At 36.3% G+C, this 24,953-nt stretch overlaps 3 protein-coding genes across 3 annotated transcripts; all 3 read right to left on the reverse strand.

Annotated features, from left to right (window-relative positions):
* Window positions 1-334: 334 nt before the first annotated feature.
* Window positions 335-3,460, reverse strand: LOC134824047 (ER membrane protein complex subunit 3-like). The gene is made up of 7 exons (XM_063835737.1): window positions 3,307-3,460; window positions 2,944-3,054; window positions 2,490-2,568; window positions 2,232-2,311; window positions 1,898-2,042; window positions 1,490-1,599; window positions 335-1,179 (listed from the first exon to the last, which is right to left on the reverse strand). Exons 1-7 carry the CDS (start codon window positions 3,442-3,444, stop codon window positions 1,078-1,080), a joined length of 765 nt encoding a protein of 254 aa, XP_063691807.1. The 5' UTR covers window positions 3,445-3,460; the 3' UTR covers window positions 335-1,077.
* Window positions 3,461-3,608: 148 nt separating this feature from the next.
* On the reverse strand, window positions 3,609-9,417 carry LOC134824199 (PAX3- and PAX7-binding protein 1-like). The gene is made up of 3 exons (XM_063835972.1): window positions 8,207-9,417; window positions 7,969-8,099; window positions 3,609-7,735 (listed from the first exon to the last, which is right to left on the reverse strand). Exon 3 carries the CDS (start codon window positions 6,367-6,369, stop codon window positions 4,096-4,098), a length of 2,274 nt encoding a protein of 757 aa, XP_063692042.1. The 5' UTR covers window positions 6,370-7,735; window positions 7,969-8,099; window positions 8,207-9,417; the 3' UTR covers window positions 3,609-4,095.
* Window positions 9,418-9,519: 102 nt separating this feature from the next.
* LOC134824200 (procollagen-lysine,2-oxoglutarate 5-dioxygenase 1-like) lies at window positions 9,520-16,328 on the reverse strand. The gene is made up of 13 exons (XM_063835973.1): window positions 16,181-16,328; window positions 15,934-16,059; window positions 15,550-15,629; window positions 15,163-15,308; window positions 14,681-14,855; window positions 14,303-14,451; window positions 12,890-12,977; window positions 12,305-12,465; window positions 11,968-12,069; window positions 11,117-11,297; window positions 10,583-10,750; window positions 10,210-10,355; window positions 9,520-9,943 (listed from the first exon to the last, which is right to left on the reverse strand). Exons 1-10 carry the CDS (start codon window positions 16,326-16,328, stop codon window positions 11,291-11,293), a joined length of 1,182 nt encoding a protein of 393 aa, XP_063692043.1. The 3' UTR covers window positions 9,520-9,943; window positions 10,210-10,355; window positions 10,583-10,750; window positions 11,117-11,290.
* Window positions 16,329-24,953: the final 8,625 nt, after the last annotated feature.

Consider the following 24,953-nt stretch of genomic DNA (forward strand, 5'->3'; position numbering starts at 1 on the left):
TTGTAAGATATTTCGTCTGATAATTGTAAATCACAGTTTGTTGATCATCACCTGTGGTCGACCGGGGGCAGGATTCTGACCGGGGCCGGGGCTGGCCACTGAGAAATGCACTGGTAAATGCATGGTTTTTGGCCGGGGCCGGGGGTAAATTTATTGGTCGGGGCCGGGGTTTACCCCCCGGGGATTGCCAAATTTTGACCGGGGCCGGGAAGGGCCGGGGGTTGTGATTTTGGCCGGGGCCCCGGTCGACCACTGATCATCACGAAGTTTGTCGATAGTAGATAAATTATTTTCAAAGTTGAATTTGAAATCGAATAAAGTATACTGCACAATATATAATTAAATAATAGATTATAATAATATAGTATACCATTGGTAAAGATTTAAAGCGAGTAACACAAACAGAGTCAAATCGTGAAATTATAAATATTATAGCCCATGTACATACTTGGATCTAACTAAGGCAACTTGGCAGAAAAAAGATAACACGAGCAGTTATCTCTCAGCTGATCTGGGTTAGAGATCGCGATATATAAATTAGTGTAGATTTAACTGAACAACAGTATGTTATTTCGAGTTTAATATTTTAATTGTCAAATTGTATTTTCTTAAATTCATATGATATACATGGAAACATTGACAAATTTACGAACAAATAAGTTTAAAGTCGTTTTAATCATAATCATGAACATTTAGTGTTCATTAAATCTTAGGAGTTTGGGTTTCTATTGACATTTGACTTCTGAAACACATCTATAAATCTGGCACAAGTGGAGCAGAAGCTTATCAGTTTAAACGAAAGTTTAAATATGAAGATATAGCCTGTTGTAACTTTTGTTATCAAGTGACCTCTAGCTTTTAATCCGTTCACATTAATGACGGGCGCTTTACAGAACAAACGGAAAATGTAAAGAAAAACAAGAGCATTTAAATTCAAATATAATATAAAACTCTCAGCAAATTTAAACAGAGGTTCGTCTTCGTGGTGGAGAACAGTTCCCTGCGTGCTAACATTCCCACCATTCCTCGGCTGGAATGTTCCCACTGTTTGGAATGTTCCTGACTATATGTCATACGTTACAGTGCTTTCTGTGCTATTTGGTAGCTAGAGTCGACGGAGTTGTTTTTATATAGTATATGGTCTGTTATGTTCTCTAACGCCCATCTGTGATTCCGGACCTGAAAGAAAATGTTTATTTAAAATTGAAAATGTTGTAAAATATGCTCTCTTAAACTTTCGACAGAATTGAAGGTTTTATTCGAAACACGCCAGAATCTTGAATTGATTATTGCTGGAACATCGGCAATATTCATAAATCATAAATGTGTTTGATTATTGATTAAACAGAACTAAAAATTTAAATCAGAACGAACATCCAAAAAACATCCTGAGAAACGAAACTCAGCAACAAACAGAAACTGTAATTGCAAAGGATAAAACAATCATGGATTTACAAGAATCAGTAAAAATGAGTAAAACAAAGTTCACCTCGAGAGCCTCCCACTCCTCCTTGTAGGCTTTCTTCATATCAGGAGGTGCTCCAGGAGCAGTCATCTGAGTTGCCATCATCATGCTCTGGTCAGCCTCGTTATCTGGCCCTAAGGGGAGGGAGATATGATTATATTAAGGGGCCGGGGGGGGGGGGGGGGGTCTTTAATCAAAATCGCAGTCTTGTGAGAAGAACACCGTGTACAGTACCTTTATCGGGGAGATAAGGAGTTAAGATAAGAGTTACATTAGGGGTCACGTTCACAAATTACGTAATCAGCCGAGGGCTAGGGGGAGGAGGGTTTCCAATTGATTACGCTAGTGTACTTTTGACACAACTGAGACTATTCAATGGTCTACTCAATGATCTATTAGCGTAACTAGATACTCAATCTAAAAAGAACGTACCCAGGAACAGGGAGTAGATGCTGCGGAGACCGAAGACGTTGATAAAATACCAACTAGCACTGCTGACCCAACTAGCATCAAGAGTGGTCAACTGGACACCTCTTTGCAACATGTCTTTAAAACGGAGGGTAAGAGCAAACGGCACCTGCCATGGATACAGTTAACTACCAATCTATGATTTAGGTCAAGTGATGATGACTGTTTTTAGTGCCGAACAATGTGAGTATCGCAGCTTTAAGGCCACATTTCAGCTGAATAACTAGAGTTAGTATTGATTATTTATGTTAAAATACCATCGATTCAGTCGGTATTTGATGAAGTTTAAAGAAGTAACCTTGGTAGTGACGAAGCCAGAGAAGGTCCAGTTAATCCATCCTCCAATCACGACCATTGGAATCATATTTGTCAAATTACCTGAATTGAAACGTGGTTAATTTTACAATAAAGACGGGTTCAAGTTCTGAATCTCGGGAAGCGGTCTGAGAAGCAAGCATCAGGATTTGATCCAAAATTTGATCTTTATGCTTTTATACTGTCCTAGAATATCAAGACGAGCTTTCGAAATAGATAATATTTTCCGAAATTATGAAACCTTTCATCATGTCAGCCATCATTGAGGGATCCGTCATGGGATTAGCGGCAGCTGGAGATGTCTTCTCTACTTTCAGTACCTGGTAATGATTATTGGTATTATAATCCTGAGGTATAAAACCACTAAGTGACAGTCTAACTATTCTTAAGATATTGCCGATTTGTGTAACATGGACGACTGCACAATAGATAGGACATACAGCAAATTTTACAAATTTACACTCTGACGATTTATCTCAAACATGACTCTATATCACTGGTGGATGTATGTTTACCACGTAGTTTAGAGAAAGGAATTAGGAAACAGCCGCAAGAAATCGGGGTTTGCAGAATTGTTCACATAATGGATGTAAAATGCAACTTGGGAAAGAAACAGCCACAATAAATTTGGGTGCGGTACTGCGGTAAATGTGCGGTTTTACAGTATTTTTAAGATGTAAGTTAATGTGACCCACCCCGTTAGCGCCGTTAAAGTATTGTCTCCTCATCATGAAGGCATCCCTAGGAATGTGGTTACCGTTCTCTCGTAACAGACGTGCACGACGTAGTAAGTGGGTATCTGCTACCTGGAGGTGGATATTAATTAATTACCTTAACTAATTACTTGGTGGAGGATATTAATTAATTACCTTAATTAATTACCTGGTGGTGGATATCAATTAAAAAACAGTTTTATATTTCAGCGTAAGAAAAATGATTTTTATTTACGATGTTTGATTTTGTCTCGCAAGAATAATGTAAAGTTATTTTTTTAAAAAGTAAGCGAGAACTTAATTTTAAAGTAATTTAATGATAAATGTGCTTTAATTCCCTCAAACCTGTGAGAGTACAGTTTTCTTGTCACTCTCCAACAGAATAGTCACATAATGTCTGATCAGCCCAACAAAGAGACATATCATAACGATGGGTATGAAGACATACAACCGGATGTTGGGATCTAGGAGTAACTCTGCCATACTATATCAGGATGTATTGTGAGTGGGGAAATTCAGAGTTTATTTAATTTTAATACAAACATTCAAATTCTAGGATATTAGTTATTTTATTTTAAAAGATGCGATTACAGTGAATATGTTTTCAAAATCGTTAGACTCTATAAATGAAACTAGTATTTTAAGATGAAAATTAGTACAGCAAACTTTAAAATAAAATATCGCTTCAATGAAGTGTATAATGTACAACTAATGCAAACAGTCATTATTCAAAAGCAAAGAACAGCAATTAAGATGGTATACTGTTCAAAAATCGAGAAAGCAAAAGCATCATTGGATTGGGCACGGTTCTTTTTTTCCGAAGTAATATGATCGAAAAGTTCTACGATAGATGTAATTACGAAAAAAGAGCTTCTGAAATCTGACAGCAAAGCCGATCCTAAAATTTCGTGGCATCTAAATAAGTTATTTATCGTAGGACTTCAATCGATCTATTTACCACGGCATGATAAATATACATCTGGACACTGGTGGGATTGACGTGACAGAGATTAAACAATCAGCTAATTCAAGCATTGACCAATCTAAACCCAGAATCAGTGTCACGTGTCATGAAAAATATGACTTACCTCCCCACAGTCCACACGAAACATACTACCGAAATAACATAAGAATTCACGAGTTACTCGTAGCAGCTTTTCGAACCAAATCCATGGCATTAATTCTAAGCAACATCGACATGACTTTTCGAATCGCTGTTTTGTGAAGTTTTCTATCAGATTCAGTGGCACACTGACTCTGCTTTCGTTCGATTATTTGCACAAGCGAAGCTAAATACGTTGCAAATGACACTAACTGGGGCAGAAGTTTATCTGATTTCTCGAACCACGAAACTGGGAATGTTTTTATGATCATGTCTATTTTTTCAACGTTGTCCATGTGGTTTTGAGAAGTTTGAAGGAAAGCAACTAAGTGTCGGTTAAGCAGACTGTCCACTGCAAGCTTGAACACGATGGCTGAAGAGAGGACTCCTTCCCACAGCAGAATGTTTTTTAATATTTTGATACATTTTATGTATTGAAACGTTAAAAATTGTTCCACTTTGGAGTCTGGGTTGGAAGATCTCTCGGCTGTAAACGGTAAAAACGCTTCGTGTATTATCAGCTGTTCAATCTGATGCTGTATTGCTTGAATAAGCTTGTCCTTCTCGGCTGATTTCTTTTTCTTAGGGACATAGTCTTCAAACAGCAGTATTAAAAGTTCAATCAGCCGTTTTGTTTGTTGAGTTGAAAAAGGATCCCAGCAACATTGCACCAGTTTAGCAACTTTGGGGAGGAGAACTTTGTTGACAATTATAGGGATTAGATTAGTATCCGGGTCATCGGCAGAAGGGTCATGGCTCTCTGTATAACCATACGTCATGAGGCAAAGGAACCACGAATACTCCTCAAAGTTCGGGCAACTCGGCTGAATGGGATTCCAGCCTAACATCTCCAAACGTAAAAGAGGCGAGAATACGAGCGGAAGGCACTGGGTAATGTAGGCATTTTTGTAACTCTCACTTTGCTGGAGCTTCCACTTTTCGAACTGCTGTTTGACAAAGGTTATCTCACTGTATTCATTCCTGACATCCGTCATTACAGACTCAGATTGGTCCACAATAGAATTATACTTCTCCACAAACTCTTGTTCGACTTCCTCATCGCTGTCTGGACATATTCTGGGGATTTCTGAGGGTTTGTTGTATCGAGAGTCGGTCTGACCTTTTACGACTCCGACTTGGATTGACAGCCGCTGTTGTACCGATCTCCTCAGATTACGACAATCATCACATCGTTTTTGAAACAGAGCGTATATCTCATTTTCAACCTGCTCTATGGAGTCAATTTTGAGGCTGAGGAGTTTAGAATAATCGTTGATGAAGCATTTAGTTTCTTGGTAAAATTCGAAAGCCTGGGACAACTCAGCAACCTGAAGCTCGTGCTTTGTGATGTTTTGTTGGGAATTTTCCAGGGCTCTTACAGTTGATTCCAAATCATGGTCACTCTCAGCGACAAGCGATTTCAAGGAGTTGAGTTCACCACACAGTTCATTTGATATAGCATCAATTGTGACGTTGGGCATTGTAAACTTCGGAATATAATCTTTAGCAGATACCCTCTCTTGAGGTTTCTCGGTGTAAGCATTTTTGTGATCAGTTATTTCTGTTCCAGTGTTTATTGAAGCTCCTTTCTTCATCTGTTCCTTCTCCCACCTCAGGAACTCCTCGTCTTTCTCCTCGTCCATAATTATGGCTTCAACATCATCTTCCTCAGTGTGAACCTTCATGTCCAACCTCTCATCTCCACTATCATCATCTTCTCGTATGAACCTGGAGTTGTCCCGTTTGAACACAACATCGTTTTGTGTTCTACGATTGTGGACAGGTATGTAGGAGTCAGCAGTTTCCTGTTGACGGCGTGCTTGTTCTCGCTTCTTTCTTGCCTTGTGGATGGCAGTAGCATCAGGAATGGCGGAGGCTTTGCTGACAGGGCCAGGTTCCACGTACTCAGGATCTGGTTCGTAACCAGGGTCTGCTTCGTTTGACTCACCATCGAGATCCATATCATCCATAACGATGAAATCGTCGTCATTGAACGATTCTGCTGGCTGTTCTGTTTTGATCTTCTTGCTTTTCTCACGTTCTCGCTCACGTGCAAGCTTTCTGCTAATACTGGACTTTTTGACTTTGAAGTCCACCTCAGCTTTTATTTCATCATCAAAACTCAATTTTGGCATTTTTTCCTTACTAGATTCACGGTCAGGCTTGTCAGATTTCTTCGATTTAGATTTCTTTGCATGACCTTTGGTAGTTGGTGGAGGAGTAGAAGCTGAATTCTTCCCATCGTCCTCATCTTCACGTCGCACGCGTATGTTTGGGCGGTGCTTCTTTTTGTTGAAACCAAACATTAGTCAGTGCTGAGGATGTAATGGCAAATGTTAGTACTTAACTTTATCAGGTGAGAGGTAAGACATTTGCACAATTTTCTTAGGGGTCGTTCAAACATTACGTAATCAGTTTTAGGCCAACTTTTAACCTCCTCCCCCCCGTGATCAGTTTTACAAATAGCTATTGTATGTGTTAAAATTACATTAAATCATTTGGAAACCCCCCTCCCCCATCGGCTGATTACATAACATTATGTGGACGATGCGACCCCTTATTGTATTCCAAGGAGGTACCACTCAGGTTACAGAATAACATTAATATATTATAGAGCAAGAGTACAAATAATGACTCAATGGGTAATTTTACTCACTGTACATGACACACAGTCGGAAATTTTACATATAGAAATACTGTGAACAATAACAAATCCAGAAAATTATAATAAGATCACAGTAAGTGTAGGATGAATAACAAAATTAACTTTTCTCTTTTATTGGAAAATTCTCCAAAAAAATTCTTTCTGAGTTCACAGCAGCTTAGTCTGAAAGTAAAAACCCTGGAATCACTTGTTTGGCGAGTTGCGAGGAGGAGAGAGGATTTGCAATTCACAGTTTCAGAATATGCATTGTATCTTTTGGCTAGATCACACATGTTAGAGATCGAATCGTGAACTTATCATTCTAATTTCTCAAGAATGTATCCCAGGGTTTTACTGTAAATAACAAAATACCTCGAAGTGCCTTTAAAAATAATTTCTTGAAAGAAAAACTCGATTAAATTCAGCCATTAAATAGCGCAGTGCAAAATAATTCGTGAAATTTTTTAGTCTATCATAAAATAGTGACATGGGTAATGGGTAAATTAAGTATGTCATAACCCACAAGATGACGATATAAATTATTTAAATTAGTATTATAATCCATTTGAAACACATAGTGCATTGCATTCAAAAGGTTCAAAATTCAATTTGACACATTTACCATTTTAATCTTTGTCGAACTGATGAAAAACTAAAAAGGTATGAGTAGAAAATTTTAAAACATGCATAATAATTTATAACTGATATACGTAATCATAAGTTAACATTTGAAATAAAATTGCAAAATTTTTTTGGTTAGCCTTATTATAGTCATAGTGCATCAAGACTTTTCAAGAAATTTCCCAGACTAACATTAACTCAAAATATATGACACTTTGTCTGCAATTTTACCTGACCGAACGACTGACAGTTGTAAGGTCTTTTAATGAATTCATATAATATGTAATATGAATATCTAATCACGTCATTCCATTGTAAAATTAATGTACAATTCACTCAACACAAAGTTCGAAGTCTTTGTATTGGTCGTAGTCCTCGCGGTGGTCTTCAAGCCACTTGTTGTAATCCTGGGATAAATACCGGTATTATGTAACAAATTAACAGAATTCCAGCGTCTTTTATTTTAAAATTTGTGTCGTTTTTATACCACATTATAATAAACATTATTATCACAGATAAAGTTTATGACCAGGATCATGCACGGCTTTCTCTTGACTGTATTTGTTACTAACGACTTAATCATGGAACACTGTGGCTGCTGTTTGGCTGCAGGTTACCAAGCAACTCAAGAAAACCCTACCATGGTTTTAGCATCAGCATCCTTTTTCGAGTTTGATTTGACAGCAGGCTTAGCTTTGGGCTCCCAAGAGGACTTTTCGCTGAGAGGGTAGAGGGTAAACCCTGCTTCGTCGGCTGATTCTTCGCTATCGTCTGGAATATGGGAGAGGTAAAAGAAAATCTGCCATTAATGTCACCAAATACAACATGTGCTTTTATTAAAATAAAGATTATGAAATATCATGAGAAAATAAACTAACCTCCAAATAAAAGGGATGAATTTTGAGCTTCCTCGCCAGTTTCTAAGGTCGATTTTGCCTTGAAAGTTTGCCGTAATGGCGTCTTCAAGAGAGAACTATTTCCACCCTTCTTAGATTTATCACCTTTCTTTGTTGCTGCCTTACTCTTTTTGGGCTCAGGCTTTTTAGCAGGTTTTGTCTTTGGCCTTTTTGGTAAGGATTTGATCTCTGGTTTCAAAGCAAGGTTGGAGTAATTCAAAGAGTTTTTCTGATCAGGTTTTCCAATAGGACTCATCGGGCACTCGAACAAGTTCATACTCTTTTCCAGTGTCTCAAGCTTTTCAATTTCTTTCTTGGATGCAACAATGGGTGAGATTCCTGCGAATAATGGGTACTGAGATTTAACATTTTTGTCCTCCACGGCAGAAGGTATGCCCCCCTCGCTGCTCCTTCTCTTTTTCTTGTTCAAGATCATAGAGCACACTGATAGGGATTGTTCTTGGTTTTGGACTTCTGCTGCTGCCTCCACACTTACACGTTGTTTTCTTGTACAGGTGGATTTTGGGATTTTAAATATTTGATTGGGAGAACGAGGTTCTGGTTTTAAAGAAAGTCTCATCGGAGATTTGGAATCTTTTCTCTTGGATGGCTGAGGGCTATTGGGGCTTTTAACTTTGACTGGGGTTGCAGGCTTTTCTTTTGAAACTGTATTTTTTCTTTTGGGCGGAGTCAAAGGAACATCAGGAGCCAGGGAAGCTTGTTTATTTTGCTTCTTGGATTTTGTATTTGTTGCATTGTTGAGACGCAACACAAACTCATCTGTTCCTGGATCAGTGCTGGACTGCCTTCTTCCCACCTCATAGACTAAACCATCAGGTGTTACTTTCGTTACTTCTTCAGAATCAATGCTCTTGTCAAGTCTGCTTCTCTTACTTTTCCTAGAACTTATTTGTTGTTTACTTTCTGTTTCTTGTTTCACTTTCTTTGGTAAATTATCCGGATCTTGCATTGGTTGTTTCCTCCTTTTTGCTGCTTTGGGTGTGTTGCTATTTGTAAAGCCAGTCTTTCCTGGTGACTTGGTTGTTGGAGTTTCATTTTCCTTGTCCGATTTTTTGGGCGTTTTTGTTTTGATTAATTCCACAGCAGTATGTTCTTTGTCTTGTGCTACGTTACATTGCCTTTGCAACCGTGGCCGTCTTCTCAAGGTTACCATCGCCTGATCTGAGATAAATTGATAACACCGCATACCATAAATGTGAAACGATTTAAAATTATTTATTAATGCTATCAGGATAAGTATAGCTCCTTATATCAACACTAAATTGGAAACAAAATTAGGTTAACCGTTCTATCAAGACAGTGGACTCACAAAATTATATTCTTATATTCAATTCATGAAAGTCATCTTTGAAACTAAACAAAATTCAATCGATAATATGCAACACTCAAAAACCATATAATACCCGTGCCATGCTCATTATATAATATTAAATATACAAAATGTCATGGTATTCTCAAAACAGTCAATAGCTAAGCTTATCTGTAACAGTTTATCTACTAGATCGAAATTTTAATCTTCTTCCGTGGGATCTAAAGAAGCTAGAATCATTAATTAAGGCTTAATACACTGACATATATCCCAACATTTCTGGATTCAGTAGCGATGAGGTTAAGCATCTTTTCTCCGGTGTCCTCTATCACGAGTAATGTTCCAGAAGGGAGGTGAGTTTTGCAGGATCTATCCATGAAGTTTATCCCCTGTTGTGGTTTGGCTTTTATTGGTTGAGTAAAAAAGGTTTAAATGTAGCAGGTCTACTTAATAACTAAGGTGACAGTGTCTGTAGCTCTTCAGATCTGGTTAATTATTACAATTAGCTATTTAAATAGTCATATTTTATGATAATCTACAATATGGTATCTGTATTATCCGTGTTATCTGCATTTCCACGAAGGTAATTATTAAACATTACCTGATTAAGGTAATTACTAAACATTACCTGATTAAGGTATTTACTAAACATTACCTGATTAAGACTGTCAGTCCAGAACCAGATCACATGAAAAGCTCGCAGACCTTTCTTCTGTCCACGTTTCAGGTAGAATTCTGTGTTATCGTTCGGCTCCTGTATAAACAGGACCATGTCTTCGTGTGGGATATCAAATGTAGTCTCTGGGATGGAATGCTTCATTAAGATTTTAAATATTATATGATGTTTCTGCAGTCCCACATAGATTGAAAAGGTGAAAAAGCTCAAACACAAATAAAGTTGCTGCAAAGATATCTATATAATATCTGACATAGCTATAATGGATCCTGGTGGACGAGGAATAGGAATTGATGTGTGGACAATCTACAAATTATCAAATACGTATAAACAAATAAGAGGATCAACTAACCAATGTTAAACAACATTTTGATATAAGGAACAACACTTTTGGAGATAACACCCTCAACAATCAGTTGATAACGTAGTTCCATAACCAGTAACGTTTGCACTCGGGAAGTTGAGGTGTTTGCCCACGAGTAGGATGAGAAAGCCCTCAAGAATGCTTTGCAATACACCTCTGAACATATTGATTTGCCTCAAAATTGTGCATGGTGAAATTTTGAAATAGTTTTAAACCATACAACTACATATAATTACATAATATAAATCTTTTCTTAATTGATATTTCCAACAGAAATTGACAATTGTCAGCACGATAAAGCTAAAGGTTATTCTTGCTAGATCAATTTCTTATTAAAAACATCTATCGTACCTACGCTAAATGTAATACAGTAAAACCCCGATTTACCGCAGAGTTTGGGAGAAAGGAAACAACCACGGTAAATCGGGGTTTGCAGTAAATCGGGGGGGGGGGGGGGGGGGGGGGGGTGGTAAATCGGGGTTTTACTACTTAATTACAAATCCTAACATCTCCCTATCTTACCAGTAAACAAAGGCAACACAAGCGCATCTTCAGAGCATCCTCCAATCACCTCCTCAACTGGCAGCACATTGAATGCTACAGGTTTATTCAGAGTAAATTCCACCCAGGAATGCCAGTTGGTCGCTGCAGCGTATAAGTCTGAGTTTGGTAACGGTAGAGTGGAGTCTGGTGGTGTCATATCCTGCGGAGGGGTGATATTTTAAACAGTGAATTAGGTGATACTCATGAGGTTACTTATAGGCTATAATTAGTTACTTAATAAGTTACACTTTGTTGTTTACATATATATTTTGGTTTATTTTTCATATATAATTGTATAATTACATGTTTATAATTGCTGCGTTAAACTCATCAGAAGCATTGCCAGCTGACTGATACTGAATATTACAAACACAATTCCCTTTAAACAAACAAATTCTACATTAAAATCCCTTAAAGCAACAACAAAAAGTCCCACATCACACCTCTACTACACGATATATCTCACTGTATAAAGCGCACAGTTGAGGGTGGTTACCAGCCACATTAGGGTGGTTTTGTTTCTGTAGTTAGCACACATTGCCATGTCTGTGTCACTGTACCATAGTTATTATAAATAATGAAGGGAAGTCATTCATTAAAAGAGAAGTTATTAATATACTCTGAAACTTTAGTAAGAATTTCCCGTAATATTAGCCATGGCCATAAGTATTTCACTGACCTTTATAAATCATGTTATTGCTCATTGTAAATATTTTGGTCTGATGTAAATGTAATACATTGTCATAAAATTATTTGAATTTTGAAATTATAAACATAATTAATCATCAGTACAAGTACAAGTACAATAGCTTGCTAAGTATCTTTCTTACCTGTCACTGTATTTCTCATGTCCTTGATAATCAGGGAGGGCATCTGACCGAGTCAGGTACATAAGTTTGATATATGGTACAACAAATAACCCCCAGGCGCCACTGAAAGTGAGTTATTATAAGTTGGACAATCGAAAACAAGTAATTTAACAACTGATTCAACAATTTTACTTTTAATATGAAGTCTTCTGTAATCTGTATAGAGTTCTAGAAACATAAAATATAACTGATACGATTCAGAAGCTTTTTAAAATTATACAATAAGTAAAACCACACCAAGATTTAGATTTAACTGATTAGGAACAGATCGAATGTAATGATAGCTGATGAAACTCACTCGATAATTTCAAAGTAGTCAGGTGAGCGCCTATACCATCCTCCCTCAGTAATATCACCCCAAAAGTTTGAGCGCTCTCTTCCAAAAGTAACAGGTGCTGTTATGACGGATTTGTTAAATTGGACCAAGTGAGAGATTATGTTGTTTCGAAGGAGGGCCACCTGAAGGAATTTATGAGTTGATATATACACAGTAAAACCAAGATTTACTGTGTAGTTTAGGGAAAGGGAAATAGTGCAGTAAATCGGGATTTTTTAACTTTTGAATCCCGTCGGATTACATGGTTTGTCTCCGCACTGTATTGGTTACCAACTAGGGCTTATGGTTCACAAGCACTCAAGTAATTGTAAGGGGTAATTAGGGGAAGACACAAGCTTTAAGGGACCTTGATATCAAACTAAAAATTTACACTTTTTCAAACATTTTGGGGGTAGGGAAGATGTGTAACAGTAAATCAGGGTTTACGGTAAATCGGGGTTTTGCTGCCAATTTCTTGTGGTTGAAAATTGACTTCAATCATACATTTTTTATTTTCAAGAAAACTTGAATTCCTTAACTTGATTAGTGATCAGATTAGAAAAATACCTCACTGTCAACAGTAAACAAGTACTGGCATTCCAGAGCTGAGCACATTACAGCAGAGTGTCCTCTTATGTCACTTAAATCTTTGTCTCTGTAACACAAATAATTGTCAGATCAAAGAAAAGAAAGACAACATTTGAAGGTTCACAGAACCAAAAAGGAGTATCATAACTTCATACAAAATGTAACTGTATAAAGAGTTATATTTATACTAGATGTAACATGTAATCAGTTGTAATAAAAATAATAATAATACAATTTGGTAGCTTAAACACAAACTCTAAGCCCAGTGGATAAACCACAAAACTTATGCTCTATTGTGTGAAAAAAAGATACTAGATCAAGATAACTATCAAGGAGTGTATGCATAGGACATAAAAAGTTTTGGAACGAAGATGACATGCTTATGAAGCGAGCTAACAGTCTAATTGCTAATAAGTTCAAAAAGATCATGACATTAGGTTGCATCCTAAACAGTTTAAGCAAATAACATAAAATTATATTGTCAATTAATCGCTCAAGCCATAACTTTTCTTAAACAGGTGAGTTTTTAATAATGTTTTGAACATATCAACATCAGAACAAGTCTTAATTTCAATTGGTAGTTGGTTCCAGATTTTCGGAGCAACAGTCTGAAACGCTCTTGGGTGCGATCTTGTAGATCCGACAGGTAGGTGTAAGGAGGAAGTTCTTCTGCTACTCGAACTAACAAATGTTACTAGATCACACAGATATGCAGGAGCAACACCATTGACTGCTTTGAAAATCAGTAAACATAACTTAAACTCAATCCTTTCCTTCACCTTGAGCCAATGAAGGGATTTTAGCTTCTCCTCGACTGAGTCTCTCTTCTTTAATCCAAAAACCAGACGGCATGCTCGGTTCTGAATGTTCTGCAGCTGCGTAATTGAGGCTTGACTACAACCATAGTAAAGCGCATTGCAGTAGTCAAGCGATGAGATTACAATTGCTTGAGTCAGTGTTCCCATCTGTTTGGTTGTGAGGAATGTTTTCATCTTAGCAAGGTCTCTTAGTTTCAGAAAACACGATGTTTTAAGTTGCTTGATTTGCTCACCAAAGTTTAGTTGAGAGTCGAGACGAAATCCGAGGTTCTTTGCAACAGGTGACAGCCTGACACACGTCTCAGAGTTAACAAACACGCCCCCTATAGACAGCTGCTGGAGAACAAGCGGTGTCCCAAAAACAAGAATCTCAGTTTTTCCTGCATTGAGCTGTAGATAATGTTTTTTCATCCAGTCATTAATTTCTTGGAAACATTTGGGAACATCGTTGATAAGGACGGTGGGCTCCTCGTTTGGCTTGAAACTTGTATACAGCTGATGATCGTCGGCGTAACCTAATATATAAATAAATAATATATAATAATAAATAAATATGTAAATAAATGCAACTCACTTGAAAAAGGAGGTTCCAAGAACCAGACCATCTAAACCCTCTAAACTACTGGTAAACTCCTTGATTACCTCCTCATGCTCAGTCACGTTGTTGTATATGATGTAAAATATCTTGGATTTCACCTCTTGGTTCAGTAATGTAGACAGCCACTGTAATTGTTGAATGTTATTAATAAATCATTTGAGGTATGCGTATTCAGTTCTCTTAAGGGAAGCGATATAGAGATATAGACAAACATGGACAATGCTAATTTATGAAATAATAATTTATGAAATAACATAAAGCATGAAATTAATGTTAGAAATTGTTTATTTTTTAGATGATTAATAAAAACAAATAAAATCACAACTTTTAAAAAATTTGTAAATACCAACTTACATTGTACAAGAGTGGAGTCCACTGGAATATAAACCCAGCAATGACAATAAGTCCATCCTTCTCAAGTTTTGTAGGAGACTTGAGGATATCATCACAAATGTGACAATAACCATGCCAGTTGAAGGAGTCTGGCCACGTTACTGCTGCATTTACACGGGGAACATAATTTGCAAACCTGTAATATTATCATTGTTTATTATTTAATTTTACAACAAAGATATATATTATATTTTAAAATATATTATTTTAATGACCATACCAGTTCAGTAATTACACATTCGTTGCTAGTAAATTGAAGCTCTGTTATGGCTTAGCTTATCTCTTTTTATCCCGCACGGCTTGTTTAGGCGGTTGTTAACAATTCAAATCCCTTGGCATTTTCTGGATGATCCTGGTTTTTTCTTCAAAATTGTCTCAGTATTATATCAAAAAGAGGCAACAAAAAAAATATATATATGAACTGTGGTCAATTTATAAATAACCTGAAAAGTATGTTTAACTTGTCTCTTGGTGCAGACAAGATACAAGGGCTGGTACTCCTCTTATAGTTGTATAGACTGTTGTTCTCCCTCATCCCAACAGCAAAACCTTCATCTAAAAGGTAAATGAAATCCTCGTCCACAACAGTCTGCAATTTATGAACAAATAAGATAAAAGCTTGATTAAATTCATCATTTATTTTCATTAGTTTGATAATTGAATATTTAATTGAGCAATCAAGCAATGGGATCAATTTACATCTTTAAACTTCATAACCATTTAGTCTTCAAACAGATAAAAATTGTGTTTCAAAATACACTAGTCTCTTTCAAACTGGACATAAAAAACTGTTTCATAATCATAGTAGTTTGAGTGAAATTTAGACTAACCTTAACTTTTTTAGCCCCTAACTGGTGGTATAATCTGATTTTTTCCATGGGCCCTATCAGAATGTTTGGGTCTGCAGCATCTGAAACGATTGAACTGTATAAATGATGTATATTTGGCCCATTCGTTTTTTTGCACTGATTGGATTTCTTGAAGAGCTCATGGAGTGGCTGTTGGGCACATTTTGCCATTTGAAGTTAGCACTGCATTGTGTTAAAAATTTGAAATCAAATCGACTCCCAAGATTTTGAGGCTCTAATTCATTCAGGAGCAAGGTAACGATCATGGAAAGTTTCAGTTACATTCTCTCGAAGAGGCAAATTTAAATCTATTATTATTATTATTTAATTTAAATTGAAAATAATGTTTCATATAGTCGTGTTCACCGTCAGCATATAGTTTGTTGTTCTGTTTTGGCAAATGATCCAGGAGAAGATCTTTGCTGCAAACATTGATGCTTGTTGGTCTCAAAATGAAAACAACCAGCTCATTTTCATCAGTACTGTCAAGTCCTGTAAAAATTGACTGTAAGTATCAAAGTGTTCACACTGCTAACTCAGTCATCATCAGGGTGACTTATAAAATCCCAGGTGTATAACTATCTATTTATGATACTTTTTGTCAACAAATTACCTGTATTTTCGATGGGAATGTCATTCTCTATCCACGAACGCTCAACAATATCAAGTATCTCTGATTGAGGCAGTTGGTGCAACACTTTCATGGAAAGGCTACACTTAACCATCACCAAGAGGATAATTTGAAGAATTGACATTACCATACAACTATTCAGTAGTTTTTATGTAGTAACGATAATAAATATAATATCATCTTCAATGTAATAGTTCAGCTCACATTGGAATTAACCAGATAATTTTTAAGGGCATGTTCGCATGAAAATATCCCAGTTAATAGATGGCATGGCCTGTGAATAAACATGTGTATTGTTTCATTGTAAACAAATTTCTTGTTTCATCGAAATATCAGACGGTGCTAAACTTTGCTTGGTTATTAATCAACACTAATTTTTAATTCACTAGTGATGCATCCGTCAGCACAATGAAATCACAATTTTATATTTCTAAATTTCTGAATATTCGTTTGTGTTGCAAAATGTTATGCTTTTAAAAATAATTTTTTATTTTGCTCGTTCAACACATTTGTCGAATATTGAAGTTATCCAGAAAAGAGCGATCAGATGAATCAATGGAGAACAGTTTGATCATTATAATTTTTGACAATATATCTAGAGGAAACTATGGTAACATCAAACAAGAGTTGAAATTAGTTATCAGATGGCTTCAGGCTAATAAACTATCCCTGAATAATGAAAAAACAAAACTAATGATCCTTGACTCTAAGCCTAACCTTGATGCCATCCTTGTTGAAATTTGTGATGACCTTACTTTGGTAATCTGTGAAACTAAATCCCATAAGTACCTTGGACTTATAGTTGAGCAGGACTTATAGTTGACAGCAGATTGACATTTAATGAACATATTGATAACATTAAGAAAAAGATATCCAAAAGAATTGGTGCTATGTATAGATCAAAAAAAACTTCTCCCTCTTAAGTTCAGGAAGATGTTTGCTAATGCACTTATGTTGCCACATTTTGACTACTTAGACAACATCTGGTCAAGAACATATAAAAAACGACTAGGACAGTTAGATATCATGTACAAAAAGGTTGCTAAAATAGCCCTAGATGTAAACATCAGAGAGAGGTCGGTTAATGTATACAAAAATATGGGATGGCTTCCTCTCCATTTGAGACGACAGGTTCATCTTAGCTCATATATGTACCGTATAATCAATGAAACATGTCCAAAGCATTTTATCGGGAAATTCTCGTATATTTCTGGTGGATCACGTGAGGCAGAAAACTGCAATCTTTATACTCCTAAATCAAGATCTCACAAGGAGTTTAACTATCTAGGAACTAAGGCCTGGAACATATTACCAAAGTCCCTTAGAGAGTGTGACGACGTTAAGAAATTTTCTAAGTTATACAAAGAAACTCTTATGAATATGGTGCTAACTGATGAGAATTACCAAGGGGATAACTCTTACGATAAATTCATGATCCCACCCAACACTAGCCAATGTATCTAGGCAGTTATGTTATTTCGGTTAAGTTATCTCAGTACATAAGTGAATCCAATCCATCCCCTGCAATCAAAGTATTTCCATGCCTATTAAGCTATTACAGGAAATTAGGAACATCAGTGGAAAGGTGCACTGTCAATCATTATTGCTCCATACCTCCAGTCCTCCTGTTATGTGCAATTCTCACTGCTATGTATGCTCCTCATTTGTATCAATTATATTGATGCTACATTGTTATTGAATATGAAATAATTTTCAACCGTATTAATTTATTAACTTATTGTAAATAGCAAGTTTGACAAAGGGATTACGTTTATTTTACCCGGAGTTCGTTTAAGTTTAGTATTGTAAATAGTTAATTTGACGAAGGGAATACGTCTATTTTACCCTGGGTTATGCTTTAGTTCAATCTTGACACAATTTTAAAATTATAATTTAATTATTTTATATATATGTATTGTTCATAACTAGGGTGGCCTGCTAACAGAACCATGATCTGCCTTGATTCATCCTTCAGCACAGAGAAAAGCTCCCTTTTTTATACATTATGATTACAGAGGATCTGATATTAAGATATATATTGCTGTGCTGTAAAAATTGACTTTATTTATTTATTTATTTATTTATGATATTGTATTTTATGAGAAGCAGAAAGACCTTAAAATGTTCCCGATTATATCTAAGTTCATCCATAATTCTATCACTTTTTGTTATTGTTGGAGACTGGCCCAAAGTGACAGCCAATGTTTATTCAAAATGTATTATGTGATAATTATTTAATGGCGCAGGTTATATCTCCACCGAAAGCACACTCCCCAAATTGCATGCATTGCTCATTGCTGTAACTAATTTCAAACTTCATAAATCGAGATAAAATCTTTAGCAATGTATTCAGAATAATATATAATGCAGGGGCGGCTCGTGTGGGCATGTGGGCGTTCAGACGCGCCCACATGATTTTTCAACTTAAAAATTAAAGAATTTTTGATTTAGATTTGATGAAGTCGCGTAAAATGTTAACGCGCACAGACTAGTATAGCGACACCATAAAGCCGTGCAATTTTGGGGCAATTTAGACACTCAAAATTTGACTTGCGAATCGAGCGCTATGCGTGGGCGATTTGAAGCACCCACAATCTCAAATTGTACGTGTAATTTGAAGTAGGGGCTGGCGGCTTGTGAATCTGAGTGCAGATGTGTATTTTAATGTAAGGTGGGGTCGTCAACACCCTCACTTTTTCTCGCTATCTATTTGAACGCCTATTACTAGCTTCAATCTTCACTTATCGGCAATTTCACTACATCTACCAACAAATCGCATCCTCCTTGTAGACGTGGCAACTGGCAAGGGACGTGTTTATTTAATCCATAGCATGTTAATCGTTGATATCACTTCCGTGAAAAGCTTTTCTGAGACGTTGTTTGTTTGAAAGTCGTGTTTCTCTTGGTGCTTGTAAAAGGTATATACCTTCTAGTCAATCTCTTGCTACTCCAAGTCCCCTAAGATATCTGATCTAAAGTTCGTGCTAGTTATATATATATAAAATATATTTTTGTCTGCTTTAATTGATACTAAATAAAATTGTTGTTTTCTTGAAAAATTGTTGTTTTCTTGCTAGCCTTTTAGACAAATTACTACCTGACCAGCCTTCAGTAAACAGGAGGTTCCGAGTTCAAATCCCAGTTGAACTAAAGCAAGTTAATAGATGAATCATGAATACGGGTATTTGCCTCACAGAATGGCCAAAAAAAAGGAAGGTCTCTCAAAGTCACAAAACACACTTTATTCCAGTTTTTATCTCATAAGAAGCTAAGTTGACACTCGTATTTTTCTTCCCGGGGTTCATTTAATCTCATAACCATTTTTTCTTTGAGAAAAATTGGCCGGAAAATCTTCCTCCAAAAAAACATGCCTCACAGAATGGCCAAATCTGAATTTCTATAATTTTGATGATGGAGATACTTTTTAAATTTCTATCACCACACGTTCTTAGAAAACCTATTAAGGAATGGGGTAATAACCTAAAACTCACGAAAAAACTGAGCTGTGAAAAATTATTTCACAAAAAAGAAAAAATGCCTGACAAAATGGCAAAAAAAAAAAGAAAACGAGAAAATTTTATTTTTCTAAAACCTTTGGCTCTTGTTTCAGGCATGCTGCTGGTATCAATATGCCTTGTTAACACCCCCATATAGGTGAAATTTCTTAGAACTGAATAAAAAGGGCATAATTTCCTACACCAAAAATGGCCATTTTGTGTGGCGTTGTTCATATTCCCTGATTTCATGATTTATAACCTTCATTCGGCTGTAAAAACACTCCATCTGGGGTGTTATTGTATGATAAATAGCTTGTGAATACTTTAGACTTATGGTTTCATTGAATAAAAGGAGTTTTAAATTTTGGCCATTTTGTGAGGCATATTTTGGCCATTTTGTGAGGCGTTTAGCCATTTTAACATTTTGTTTCTTCCTAAATTGAGATTTACAAATTTGGCCATTCTGTGAGGCTAGCCATTCTGTGAGGCATTTACCCGTATAGAAAAAAAAAAGAAAAAAAAGGGGGGACCCCCAACCCATGTAGCTGAGACACCTCACAGCAAGTAGACCAAAGTGGCTCTTGCTTGTGAAAGGTGCGTCAACTACCCGCCAAAGCGGTGGGTTGGGAGTCCCCCCTGAGATCATTTCGTCCGTAAAATTATATACAACATAAAATAGTACGGGTAAATGCCTCACAGAATGGCTAGCCTCACAGAATGGCCAAATTTGTAAATGTTTTTGTAACTAATTTTTTATAAAAGACTGGTAGGTTTTGTGGATACCATATGAAACAAAAGTCTTCTGGCAACACTTCCTGTGGTGAAATCATTAACTAGGACCACATTTTCTGGCATAAATATGACTGTTTATGTAGAAATTTTGAGCACTGAAAAATTTGTTTTCAAATTTTTGAACTAAGTTTACATTTTGGTGAGAACTTCTGGCACCAGTATGACAGAAGATGTTCAAAGAATAGTATTCATCAAACAAAACGAACATTGTTCAATATAGGAAGAAAAAAATGCTAAAATGGCTACACGCCTCACAAAATGGCCAAAATATGCCTCACAAAATTTGTTTTCAAATTTTTGAACTAAGTTTGCATTTTGGTGAGAACTTATGGCACCAGTATGACAGAAGATGTTTAAAGAATAGTATTCATCAAACAAAACGAACATTGTTCAATTTAGAAAGAAACAAAATGTTAAAACGGCTAAACGCCTCACAAAATGGCCAAAATATGCCTCACAAAATGGCCAAAATTTAAAACTCCTTTTATTGATTGAAATAAATTTTCGTGCACATACAGAATGAATGGTTAATAATTTAATATATATGTAGACCAAGCTCTGTGCACGGGATGCTTCCTGGAAGAATCCAGTTCTTTTAGCGGGGCACCCTACCTAAAGCCAAATTGAGATATAATAATCATATTCCTAGAGAAATAATCAGAAATCGAATACCAATCAAATAATATGATATATATGAGTAGTAACCATATTTACTATGCAAAATGCCCCAACCACATAGTGTAAATTTATATAGAATTCAAATTCCATATCATCATTAAACCTCAATACCTAGTCAATATAATAGCCCAAGCAAAATTAAATAACTTCTTATTATATACCTTACTGTCATACTACAAATTAATTAAACATTTGATTTCTGTTGACCAGAGAATAAATTTCTAAGCCTAATGCAAGTGAAATAATTTAGATGCAATAATGAATGCCTAATGTGAGTATCATTTGTCAATGTCCTTGTAAAAAAGTCTGTACAAGAGATATGAGTAACTAATATAGAAGAAAAAACAGGAAGTTGTCGTCTGTTGTAAAATAAATAAAATATCTTGAATATAAATTAGAATATAAAATAACATTCAGTCAATGTGTCGTCAATAAACTGTACAATTATCAAATGTTCAAACTGGGTGATACAGTCACCAAAAAAAAATACTAAGTACGATAAGTTAATAAATTAAATGTGGTCTATAAAACTACCACTAAGTATAATAGGTCAATAAATTAAAAGTGGTTTATAAAACTACCACTGTGGGAACCCCTTCTCCAGTTAAAACATGTCAGTCATGTGCAAAATCAATCAGAATGGTAAGGTGGTAAAAAAGGGAATATCTTTTCGATACATCAATTATTCAATGAAACCATAAGTCTAAAGTATTCACAAGCTATTTATTATACAATAACACCCCAGATGGAGTGTTTTTACAGCCGAATGAAGGTTATAAATCATGAAATCAGGGAATATGAACAACGCCACACAACATGGCCATTTTTGGTGTAGGAAATTATGCCCTTTTTATTCAGTTCTAAGAAATTTCACCTATATGGGGGTGTTAACAAGGCATATTAATACCAGCAGCATGCCTGAAACAAGAGCCAAAGGTTTTAGAAAAATAAAATTGTCTCGTTTTCTTTTTTTTTTTGCCATTTTGTCAGGCATTTTTTCTTTTTTGTGAAATAATTTTTCACAGCTCAGTTTTTTCGTGAGTTTTAGGTTATTACCCCATTCCTTAATAGGTTTTCTAAGAACGTGTGGTGATAGAAATTTAAAAAGTATCTCCATCAACAAAATTATAGAAATTCAGATTTGGCCATTCTGTGAGGCATGTTTTTTTCGAGGAAGATTTTCCGGCCAATTTTTCTCAAAGAAAAAATGGTTATGAGATTAAATGAACCCCCGGGAAGAAAAATATGAGTGTCAACTTAGCTTCTTATGAGATAAAAACTGGAATAAAGTGTGTTTTGTGACTTTGAGAGACCTTCCTTTTTTTTGGCCATTCTGTGAGGCAAATACCCGTACAGTAAAATATCAAAATTTACATTTTGAATATTTACTACATGAATATACAATATAGTAAAATCATGTATTCATTCATTTTAATGATAAACTATTTTACTAATCTTAGACGATTATCAGTACCTACTGCCTCAACTATTGACCAACTAAAATTCGAGTCGCAGCAACTTCTCACTGCGGTATTTTATTCTGCAATTTCGAAAATCAAAAATTACCCCCGCAAATGTTAACAATTACTCTGATCGAAAACCTCGCTGAATTCCACTTTAACGTGAATTCAGTGGCCTCTGGTGCGTTCTAGAACCCCTAAAATCGCCGGGCGGTAGGGGGGCGAGCCCCCCAATCCCCCCGAGCGGGACCCCGCACTCGCCCACCCAACTAAGGCGAGGTCTGTCACGAGCCGCCTCTGATATAATGCACGTAAACAAATCACCTGGAATACTTTTTAAAGAAAATAACAAGCTCAAAAACACCACTGACGTATTTCTCTGTGAACTATTACTGAGAAATATTACCACCACAAAGAACAAAGAGGGAGTATCCTGGACCCCGAAATCCACCACTTTTCTGTACTTTCAGAGGTACCAATGTGGCAGGAAACCAGGGCTCATGCTGCCGCTGAGCTAAAGCAGTAGACGGGATGGCGGCTTCTCTAGGATCTAACACGTCCTGAAGCAGACCAACACTATGTCCCAACGCACTGGTACGGTGTTGGGATGTCTGCCCCCGGTGCCTGTCCGGGTCAATAAAGCAGTCAAGCATCATGTATGTTATGTTGAGCATTCTCAACCAACAAATGTGGGAACCCCCACGAAAGACCAAAACAGATCTAAAGAGACACTTAAAAACATTGGAAAATAGACTTCAATTTGTTTATATAATTTATAAAGCGTATATGCATGGGTGCTGTATTCATTTGTATGCTGATGACACCCAGCTGTATTTCACTCTTGATTCTGATGACCCATCACAGCTAGAGCACAATATGGAACACTGTATGTCTGATATCAAGAAATGGATGACAAACAATTTCCTTCAACTGAATTCTTCTAAGACTGAAGTCATCGTTATATCCTCTAAATTTGACTCACAAAATATTCCAGCCTCTCTACAGATTGTTAAGGATCAAGAGCCACATGTTGTTAGTGGAACTGTGAAGAGTCTTGGGCTGTATTTGGACAGTTATCTTTCAATGAGTGATCAGATTACGTCAGTGGTTCAAGCATGTAATATTCAGATCAGAAATTTGTGGTTTATTGCATCAAAACTGTCTTTTAACCTTAAGATTCAGCTTGTTCATGCTCTAGTACTCTCTAGAATTGATTATTGCAATAGCGTATATTTTGGACTGAGCTCTTATGATTTAAGTCGTTTACAGAAGGTGCAAAATTCTGCTGTAAGATTTATTTTCGGGAGAGGAAGAAAGGCACACACTACTCCACTACTTAAGAAAGTTCATTTTCTACCAGTTAGATTTAGAATAGATTTTAAGATTGCCCTACTTGCCTACAATAATAATAATAATAATTCTATACAGTTACATAATTGAAACAATTATGGCCCCTTATTGTGGGCAGAGTATGTGTCTTTATTGAATTGTCCTGATATAAACTTATCTGAGTGACTGCATTAAAATAATTTAAGGTGAGTTCTCTTAAAACTTTAAGACAATAGGAATAAATACTAGGACCTAATAAAATGAAAACAAAATGCAGCCATCTAATTAATTGTTGAGCTTTCTCTTCTCCTACGGTTGACTAGAGGAACCATCTTTGGCGAAATTAGGAACTTAGACCATTACAAAAACCGTGCTGTAAGTTTGCAAGGCATGTGGACTAAGTGGGTCGAGAGTACTCAGCTTGAAAGTGGGTGTTGAGAATCCTCAACTATACTAAAGATAATGATGTTCAGAAGATGAGGCAGTAGAGTGAGTAGTAGAGGCTGAAGAAGAATAAATGTCACAAGAGATGAGCACTATAATAATCATCTTTATGATAGTTCACCAATGGCAATTTGTGCTAGAGAGCGGAAGGCAGTGATGCTGTTATCACTATCATCTCTTAAGATAGACCATGATGGTTGGTCATTAAAGGAATGGTCCTGCAGGGTTTCCCTGTAAGAGCAGCTGCACAGTGGACAGTAGAAGAGTCTGTGATAATTGGTGTCCAATACCTTACAATTTGGACACTGAGGGTCGCAGTTGTTGGCTACCCTTGCCTGGAAGGCTGCAAAGGTGATGTCATGGCCATGTAGGAGAGACATAACCTTAGTATCCGTGTTTCTGCTTGAGTAGCGAGGAAATAATCGTTTGCTCCTTTCATCAATGTTATCCAGTATCTGACCCTCACTCTGATTTATTCTTGGGTTCAGCAGGAGATGTTTATTCCAAGTAAACTCCATGAAGCGGATTATTTCTTCTTTTGAGTAGCTGACAACA

This window comes from Bolinopsis microptera, chromosome 12 (assembly GCF_026151205.1).
Source record: "Bolinopsis microptera isolate Bmic1 chromosome 12, MBARI_Bmic_1.0, whole genome shotgun sequence".
In the NCBI taxonomy this organism is placed as follows: domain Eukaryota; kingdom Metazoa; phylum Ctenophora; class Tentaculata; order Lobata; family Bolinopsidae; genus Bolinopsis; species Bolinopsis microptera.